A 10,285-nucleotide genomic window follows, 5' to 3' on the forward strand; every position below is an offset into this window, starting at 1 on the left:
TATGAGTAACTAATATTTACTCCCTCAGACCCTTTTTATAAACCCCTTTTGTGAGTGCAAAATGTGCTTATATATACATGTTTATTATTACGGTGGATTTGTCATTTTCATAGAGCCACAGTAATTTTGTTGAAGCTACGATGACTCAACAGTAATCCCAAAGTCAAATAAAAGACTGAATTGAAAACACACCCTTTCAAGTGGAATTAGAAGTAGAGGTACTAACTACTAACCTTCATATATGCCTTTCACACCATCATTGGTGAGAAAAACTAACTTGCAATCTAGAATTGTACCTTTTTTTTTAATAATTGGTACAGTTAAAACTAACAGTTCACATAAATGTAGTACATGCCAACATTGAAATTTGGGTTGTAGGAAGTTGATAAGATACTGTCCTGATAAGATGAGATGTAGCCATTATCTGCACTGTACAATAGAATCCCATCCTAACCAGGATGCCAAATAAGATAGGGTGTTGAAGAATGTCATGGTCAAAACTGACTTAACTAAATGAAAGGTAAACATACAAGTCCTCATTGAACACAACAGGACATGAGGAACACGTTAAGTTATAGAGCTCTAGGCATTAATCAATCAAGTCTTCCATTCTAAAATTATATCTCAAATGAATCAGTATTGTCTTGTCAGTTCAATGCTGATTCGGCGGATCATAAGGTTTACTCATCTGTCCTTGGCCGCTTAGGGGCTTGAGGGCTGTCTTCATTATCATTTTGCTTAAGATCTTCAGAAACTTGGGCTTTAGAGGTATCCTGCTTCCGACCTGCTTCCGGAGAGCTATCCTCAACTGTGGTACTACCATTAGCTTGATCAGATCCTGACCTGCATTGGTCGGTTTTAGATGCTTCCAAATCATTTTTGGTAAAAGGATCTTTTATGGTGTCAGAAGACACTCCAGATGGATTCTCAATGGCCGACGATGATGCCTTAAAAGGTTCAACACCAGATTTGCATTGTTTCTCGAACATCATCTGGAGGTACCTGCCTTGCTCTTCTATTCGCAGCTGTAGATTTCTTTGAATCTAACACAAAAATGGGGAGTATAAGAACACAGGAAAAAAGCATGACAAACTATAAGGGAAAATGTGAAATGCCTTGGACAGTTCATGTATGTGATATGACAGAGGCAAAATAACCCTAAATGCCTTATGCATAAAGGTACATGTCAAATAATATTACGGAAATTAGTTCCATGACCCAAGAAGAAACAACTAAATTCTAATCAATATATAGACAAAAATGTTTGGATTTCAAGAGGAGAAAAAAAGTATTCAATTCAAGTCTTAAAGAGGAATGATAATTCTCTTCTTTTACAAATCAAAAAATGGCCGTCACATGTTTTCTGAATGGTTAGTATATGATTTCTAATTCATACTCCGCAGCTAAGAGAAACAATCGAATTTCAATGGACAAGTGCACAAAGAGAATTAACATCACCTACTTTTGCTTTGTGAGGTAGCTTGTCAACTTTGGTGTAAATTCTGAGACTGTTGAATATGTCCACCTGATTAATAGGATATGAAGTTTTTGGGAGTAGCCAGGACAAAAGATTTTGTCATTATCCTTTTTTTCATGGAGGCATGGTTTTATAGTCTCTCTGTGGTTCTCTCGTGATTTTAAGGTGTTTCTGAATCATACTTGCAAAGGGGCTAGTTTTCTCTTTCGAGTTGATTATTTTTTCCTTCAACAGCTGTTGCCTTGTAGATTTGGAGGATTCACGATCCTCCTGTTTTTTATTTATTGTTTCTCAATGAACTCTTCCATTCTTAAAAGGTACCACAAGTATCTACAATGATACATGAAACTAATCTTATGACTGCAAAGATGTTCACATTTAGTTTTTGCAATGCATGTTAAACTTATACAACAACAACAACCAGCTTTATCCCACTAAGTGGGATCAGCTACATGAATCAACTTCCGCCATAATGTTCTATCCATGACCATACTTCTCTCCAAATCGTTAATCTCTGAACTTTTCTTAATAACTTCTCTTACAGTTTTTCTAGATCTTCCTCTATCTCTAGCTCTTTGACTCCTCTTCATTTGATCTACTCTCCCTACCACATAATCTACCGATTTTCTCTCTACATGCCCAAACCACTTAAGTCTATTTTCCACCATCTTTTCTACCGTAGGTGCTACCCCAACACTCTAATATTGATTAAGTGACATTTTATTCTTTCATTTCAGTTTTGCCTCCACATAAATGCCATGTGCATCACTCTCAAATCATTCTACCCTCCTATGCATTTGTAACAATATTTATGACAATAGTTAAAAAGGATAATTTAGTAAAATTGTTACACAAGTTGACTTATTTATTGCTTTTCCAAATTCTTCCGAAAAAACATTAAGGGTATGTTTGGATCAAAAAAGAAAGTCAGAGGAAAGAAAGTAAGGTAAAAAAGTTTGAAGGAATGAAAGTAAAAAGTAAGAGGAAAATAAGAGGATGATCTAGTTGTTTGGTATTGGTGATAGTGTAAGAAGAGAAAGAATAAAGTTTCCTTCCCTTTCCGCTCAATAGTGGACGCCTGGAAAGAAACATAATTTAGGTGGGTCCCACGCAACTTTCATCCTTTTTCATTGTTCTGATAAACCGAACGGTGGAACATATTAATATTTGTGTGCCTTCTATCCTCACACTATCTTTTCTTCAACTTTCTCATGTACCAAACATACCATAAATGTCACTTAATGTGGGCCATAGAGAGCATAATCATGCCACTTAGACACTCTATTTAGACAAATATCCCTTTTTTATTATAAAATGAACAAAAGAACAGAAAACGAGAGGAACAGTGAACAATATTAACTATTTCCTTTATAGGCAAGTTACATTCCAAATTCCTTGAATTTTTTTACTTAGCTCATAAACACCAATTGATGCACAAATCCTAGTAAATCCTAAAAAAAGTTTATCGTACTAATTCCATTAAGTTATAGATGATGAGTTTCTAATGTCATGGCAATCGCAACAGAAATAGAGCTTGCTTACAAGTCTTCAAATCACACTTCTAATCTTTTAGCAATAAAATGAGCATATCATAAGGAAATTCACAAAAGGAATAAAATTCAAACCTCAAGCTGTTCATGCAACCGTTTCTGAACCTCCATTTGCAGTCGTAGAGCTTCTGTGATCTCAATACCACTGTCAATGATGCAAAGGTAAAATTAGCATACCAATCACTGTGCATGGCTGTGTATGAAATATGACCAAAAGCTTGCATAGAGACATTAAATATTAAATCTGCACTGATGCATTTCTCTAAAAAAATACCTTCCTGATCCATATAACTGAGAACTTGGTGCAGACTGCATTGATGGATTATCTTAAAATCCTACTTTTCTAGCATTTTATTCATAATACTCAATCTTGAAGATAACCATAATTTTTGTTTCTGTAATCTAGCAGGTTAAGAGATGATATATGCATAATTACTAACAGGCCTCAACTAGGAAAGGACACATCAGAATGGTCAATGAATTAGTTATACATTTTTAGTTAGAGCAGGCTTTGTCAAAGAGCTGTTAAAGTTGTTAACTAGTTATCCCTTTATAAATAGACACACAGAATGTAAAAGAAGGCAGTCAGTTGGTTATTAGATTCGGGATGGCACAGTTCAGGCTCTTCAATTCCTCTAGAAGATACCATTGTAAGATGGTTTTCTTCTTGACCCTGGATACCCACTGATCCAGAGTTGGAAGATAGTGGGTAAATTTTCCTATTTTTGGAATTTCCGCCTTTATTGCGGTCTTCCCCTAGTCGCCTAAATTGCAGCATTTGGCTTGTCTTTATTGCAGCCTCCAACACCTTCATTGTATTGGGTTTGAAGGGGCGGATTTAGTCTCACATTGCTTATAGATATGGCATGTGTCGTGTTTATAAGTGGGGGTTATCCTCAACTTACAAGCCGGTTTTGTAGGGATGAGTTAGGCCTAACCCAAGTTTTAAGACTGTATCCAAATTTCAAGTTTCAAAAGCTACATTCACCTTTATCTTTAGATTGATTAGATTAGATGTTGGTAAAAGCTCAGGAGCAACATATAAAATATTTAGGATTTGACTCCTCTAAAGTGGGGTGCAATTTACTCTAACCCACAACAATCTAATATTTTACCTACTATTGCAAAATTGTAACCATTGATTGGGAAATTTATAGTAGACTTTTGACAACTTCATTGTTTTTTTACACATATTTTATCACAACCTCTTATTGATTTCTAATCAACAGTTATCACTCTGTATTTCACCCTCTAAAATGCATCTCCGCCTTTTAAGAAGTCAAATTCAAATATTTTAAAATGTGGAGAATATTTGTATTAGTAAAGTCATATTAGAGAACCAAAAAGTTGTCTAAGAAATTGATGTATCAATAGTCCTTGAAATACAACAATACATAACAACAAAAAAAGTTAACTTCAAATTAAAGTGGATAGTTTACTTACGTTTTCAAATCTAGAGATGAAATATCTTCAATGGGGCTTAAGTTTTTCTCTCCAGCTCCTGCCAACAGTATTCAACAAATTGTACATCGTGCGATTATACAAAGATGGAGCATTACTCTATATTTCAAGAAAGATAATAAAGACACTACTTATAGACATCAAATGCAGAAAAACAGGTCATTAACATAGTTCACAGTTAGGTCTCATAATATCTCCAATCTGCAAATCTAATAAAAAATTACAATAGAAGGAAGTTGCAATTAATAATTAATTTTTTGAAAATTGAAAATCTGTGATTCTCTTTGGATTTCATATAAAAAGATTATTAAATTTAGCGGTTTCACAACTAATTACACAGAAATAGGAAAAATTCCATGGAAACTTGCATCTTAAATGGTTTCCTCTTACATGAGCACAGGCGAGGGACAAAGAAAGGGAAAAATGTCTGAAGAAAACAGATAACCAAAATATTGTAAACAAATGGTCAAGAGCCATGGACAACAATTTAAGACTTCACACAGTTGCATCATTCAATGGCTTCTTACATAGGTGGCTTTCCGTTCTTATGTTCGAAAAACATACTTGACATAAATTCCATGTTTCTCGATATGGAACAAAGCAAGTTTCCAATTAAAAGCAAATTTGACAAGAACCATCTACTTGGTAAAAGCTTTTAATTCTACTGTAAATTTTGCAGGTCATTGTTCTTGCTAAAATAAGTTATTTAATAGCCAACGGACTCCTCATCCTAAATCCTATATTTGGTTCTGTTTTCTTCAGACATTCTTTCCTTTCTGCCAGAAGGCACATATAATATACAAAACATATCTTAGGTACCTTCAGATGATTCTGGTCTATATCTAGCTGTCCTGTATTTCTGCATTTCACGGAGCAGCATATTTCAATATAAGCACTCAACGAAACAAACCTTGAAAGATAAAGCAAATTATACATACTTGTAAGTGGCTTTTAACATGATATATAGTTAGTCCTTCAACTTTCATGAGCTTCAGCACACCCTTAGGGGTAGCTCCTGTAGGAAAAAAAAAAGTAAAAATAATTGAGGCAGAAGTTTAACCAATTAAGACCATGCTTGGGAGATTGAAAGAGCGATGGACATACTTTCACTTCCACCAAGTTGGCTGACAGCCTCCACAAATGCCTCGTGAAGTTCAGGAGTCCAACGCATCCGTGGCTTGGCAGATGCAGAATTTGTTGAGGACGATGGAGCAACACCAACATGGTTTTCTCCAGATAGAGCTGGAAGTTGTTGATGGCCTTGGGATTGGTGTCCTGCCGAAAATTGTGAAGATGACTTTGAAATGGGATCCACCGCCTAAAGAAACAAAATGAGTTCCCAACATGTTCCTTAAATAAATTGCTAATCATTTACTCTGCAAGCTAATACTGATTTGAGTAATGAAAACTGTAACCTTTGGCTCAAGATCTTGAATATTGTCAGCAAGAATATCATTCCAATTAGAAGTCAAAGTATCGTCGTCACTGATTAGCTGGTCAGCCCACTCCTGCCAATCATTTCGCTTAGAAAACTCCTCAGTAGCCATAATATTGCAGTCACTGCTCTCTAATGGATTATTATTAATTGAGGCATTCACTGAGAAATCAAGAAAGCTAGGCAGGGAATCTGCATGCCATGAAGCACTGTTTCCATTGGAATAAGGTGTTGATGTGGTAGAAGGTACTGGTCCATTATTTGAAGAATACGGTAATGGCATTGGAGCCACGCTACTCAATGGCTGTGCAATAAAATGAGCATTTCTAGAGGATTTTTCATGAGGCGAGAGGGACGAGTGATGAAGGTCTGTTGAATATCCGGGGGAAGATGAAAACATATGCCCAACTGCTCCACTGGAACTTATATGACCTGAATGATTAAAAGTTCTTGTCTTAAGATCTTTTTCCACAAAAGCCAGCTGCGAATCAGATAATCTGGGGTATGTCTCGTCTAGAGGTGTTGGATGGATAGACATCGATGAAGGAAGAGCTCCAGACATTCCTATGTTATTCAGCTGTTGGGCACTTGATCTTTCAATTGAGAAAGCAGGACGAGCTTCCATTATTTTCCTAAGTTGTTAATTGATAAAGGTAAAGGTATCAGCTGTCTAGTCAACTAATAAAAGCTGAGATTCGCAATCTCGCAGATGGTAATGCTCACCAGCAAAATACTACAGAGGTCAAGTTTTGTTCTTGATGCCCAAACCAGACAAGTTGTCATCAATCGGCACACTTGAAAAAGAAAATGACTGTTTAGTCTTAAGAATCAAAAGCTAACCGAAAGGAGGAAACTCACTTGTGAGAATGTTTCTTAAAAAGATCATAAAATCCCATCACGAAAGTAAAACTCATAAAAATAGAATGACAAGCTTAAATACAAGGTTAAACATGATAGAATGAACATGTTAATTTTGTAAAAACTTAAAACCATTATAGATGTTGGTCACAAACCTCAAAGTTTCATACATATAATACAGAGCCATTCATTGCAGTTTAGGTTTAGAGATACGTAACAATTTCTTTATTTCACATAAGTGGTTAACGCATTCAGGTATATGAAAAAAATCATAATATTCACAATTATGCATTTCTTCAATAAAAAAAAACATTATGCATCATTAATTTAAAAACGAAGACTCACATTGAGCTAATGGATTACAGACTACAGAGTACTAGTTTACATTTGTACACTTATACTTGGCATAATAAGTTACAACACTTTGATACGCGATACAAGAATAACTCGGCATCTCCAGAATGTTGCAGCTTTCAAAATAATAATAATAACAATAAAATAAATGCACAGCATCTAAGCATTACGACATGAAATGTTAAAGAAGAGGGCTATAGAAATTCAAATTCTTAGTATCATGTTTGATGATCCTTTATGATAACACTTAACCTCAATACTTTTCATCCTTATCATCATGCAATATGAACCAAAATCTAAAAAATCACAACCCACCAAAACGTACATAGAAGAATTTCGCCATTCAGAATCAATATCCTCATCAAAATTTCTAACTACAGGTATAGTTTATGAAGAATAACACAAAAATTGCAAAAGGCTAATCAGAAAACACGTTACCTCCCACCTAAACAGTAAACATCAAGCTTCACTACAAATACATAAAACTGATAATCAAGTAAATCAACTACTTATCCTTAGCTTGTAACTCTTCCAAACATACAAAACAAATTAAAATTTAAAAAAAAAAACATGAGAAAGCAATTCACACTCCATGATCAAACCTTCACATGATATACCTAAAAACTTGCAAAATTTAAATACTCAAATACTTTTGAATTAAACATCAAATTGCAACAAAAAACATTATATTTGGTGAATTAAGTTCCTACCAAAAAGAAATAACGAAAGAAATCGACAAGAAGCATCCACAAAAAAGGGGAAACAGAAGCAAAGGGAATAAAATAACGGATAGTTTCACAAAATCGATTGTGTGGTGAATAATCGAATTGTTACCTGAAAGATGGAGATTCGACGGGAAGTTATAGAATAGAGAATTCCGTCGCCGGCAAAGCGAGGTTGATTGGATTTATGGGAGTGAACGGTGACGAACGGATGCGGTTAGCACCCTCTATTGGTTATGGAGGAAATAGCCACTTCATATCCTACGCCCCAAAGGAGCGCGTGAAGATACTTTCGGTTACGAAACACTCGTCAGCGATTGGTTTGATGAAAAAGAAAAGAAAATATCTTAACGGTGTACACGTGAGGTTTGGTTGGTTTGCGCCACATGATTAGGAAAAATGTTCTTTCATTTACCTCAATGGGTAAAATATAAAAAGTTACTCTCACTTCGCACATGTCATCTATATCAAAATAAAAATCTTTTAAAATGAATTGCGTATAATGTTAATTTATTTATTTTTTGATTGTATCCTTTAATAATGGCATTATGGTAAAAATATTTCTTATTTCACTTTTATTTGTACAGCCTAAATAATTTTTTTTTCATGTATTCGGGTTTATTTTAAAAAATATATATTTGTCTAATTTTATATTTGTAAAGGATATCGTTAGGACATGATTATAGATCTTGTCTATGAAATGTGACTATCACATGTCATCCTAAAGGAGATGTCGTCTTGTCCCAAGGTTTTCCTATCACTCAGTCATGGAATACATGAGATAGGACGTTTGTTAGACAGGGAGAAGTCAAGGTTATTAACTGACACACGTCTCTCTTGAAAATAGGGATTCAACAGTCCACCATTGATTAGGTGGGCGGTGACATTTCCCAAGAAAATTCTAGGCCTAAAGCATCCATATATACTTCTTCTCCAACGGTGGAAAGGGACACCACTCTATATATACCTCTTAACTCATACATATCACATCCTACATACGCTTATACCTAAGCACACCACTTCGTACAAAGTCTCTCACCTCACGTGAGCAGATCCTCTAAACCACCACACAAAAAAATGTTGCATAGGACTTCTCGTCGCCGGGTGCAAACTCTAACCACCATACAATATAATATACCTACTAAGGTTTATGGGTGCCCATACAATTGCAGGAGTTACACACACACCTGTATTTTTTACTAGTACAATGGCGTCCACCATGAGGCTCTAGTAAAACTAACATGGGTCACACCTCATTTCTTTAACACCTTCCATCTTCCCTTCAAAGATGGTTGGTAAGACTCAACATTCCAACACAATCACCATTGGCAGAGGTTTTTCTGGTGGAGGTAGCTCTAACTCCTCCCGAAGAAAATACTCAAGATAGGTGCTTGCAACGCATGTAATATCTTCTAGTTTTCAATAGAGACGCGCGACGAAAACGGGGGTTAACATCTAGGGATGTAAATGAATATCCATGGGGATGGATACTATGATATTCATGTGTGTCCCGTGCGATAAATACGATATACGTATTCGCCCCATATATGTGGGGTATCCGCTAAGAGGGTAATCTACGGGTTGTAAGGTACCCGCAAATATTTATAGATATTCATGGAAAACAATTTTTTAATCTTTTTTTTGAAAAAAAAAATTCAACTTCTTTTAAAGACACAAAAAGTTGTTGTCACATAGCATCCATACAATTCGCTCTCAATTTAACAACAAGATTTCATCACATTAAGTTCCTTCTTTTTAAACATAATAGCATGCTGTCATACCCCAAAATTTGCCCGTTAAGTTTTCAGGACATTTTTCAAGACATTCTAATCCATTTTCAAGACATTAATGTTAAAGGAACAAGGGTCCAGCGCACAGGTTACCAAATCCAGAAGATGACCTAAACTGGCATGCTCGCTAGGCGAGCAAACCCTTCGCTAGGCGAAGCCCACGCGTCATTCCTTCGCTAGCTGCTCGCCTAGCGAATCCTTCGCTAGCTCACTCGCCTAGCAAAGCTCACGAAATACCAGAAAATTTTGGGCTTAATTCTGAGTCCACCAAGACACAATTATTATAAATACCAGAACTTCACACAGAGAAAGGGGCAGATATAGAGACGGAGGACAGAGAGGGAACAAGCAAACCCTAACAGAGGCAACCGGAAAAACCCTGGAGGCTAACGAAGAGAATTCAGAGTAACCCCCGGATACCCCGAAGGAAACTCATCTGCACAAAGGTTACCTCCGCCCAACTCAATCTGATACAACCCATAAGAGTGATTTGCAAGTCCCACGGTGCAATTGCAATTTCAAACAGGTTTGCCACACCCCCACTATTTTATGCTCCTAATTTGACATCTTCAAATACATGAGGCATTATGATTGAATTTCTAAATGTATCATTAGGTTTTGCATATGGGTTTAAGTAT

The 10,285-nt window shown here is 35.8% G+C and overlaps 1 protein-coding gene across 2 annotated transcripts; it reads right to left on the reverse strand.

Moving 5' to 3' along the window:
- Positions 1-213: 213 nt before the first annotated feature.
- LOC127125994 (protein PHOSPHATE STARVATION RESPONSE 1) lies at positions 214-8,215 on the reverse strand. Of its 2 annotated transcripts, XM_051054849.1 has the most exons (9): positions 7,970-8,215; positions 6,647-6,717; positions 5,904-6,555; positions 5,593-5,806; positions 5,427-5,503; positions 5,308-5,347; positions 4,471-4,528; positions 3,103-3,172; positions 214-1,043 (listed from the first exon to the last, which is right to left on the reverse strand). In XM_051054849.1, the coding sequence occupies exons 3-9, from the start codon at positions 6,546-6,548 to the stop codon at positions 681-683; spliced, it is 1,467 nt and encodes a 488-aa protein (XP_050910806.1). In that variant the 5' UTR covers positions 6,549-6,555; positions 6,647-6,717; positions 7,970-8,215; the 3' UTR covers positions 214-680. The 2 variants fall into 2 exon arrangements, with proteins under 2 accessions (XP_050910806.1, XP_050910807.1); XM_051054850.1 differs by lacking the exon at positions 6,647-6,717 and having other exon boundaries at positions 7,970-8,198.
- Positions 8,216-10,285: the final 2,070 nt, after the last annotated feature.

This window comes from Lathyrus oleraceus, chromosome 3 (genome assembly GCF_024323335.1).
Source record: "Lathyrus oleraceus cultivar Zhongwan6 chromosome 3, CAAS_Psat_ZW6_1.0, whole genome shotgun sequence".
NCBI classification, from domain to species: domain Eukaryota; kingdom Viridiplantae; phylum Streptophyta; class Magnoliopsida; order Fabales; family Fabaceae; genus Lathyrus; species Lathyrus oleraceus.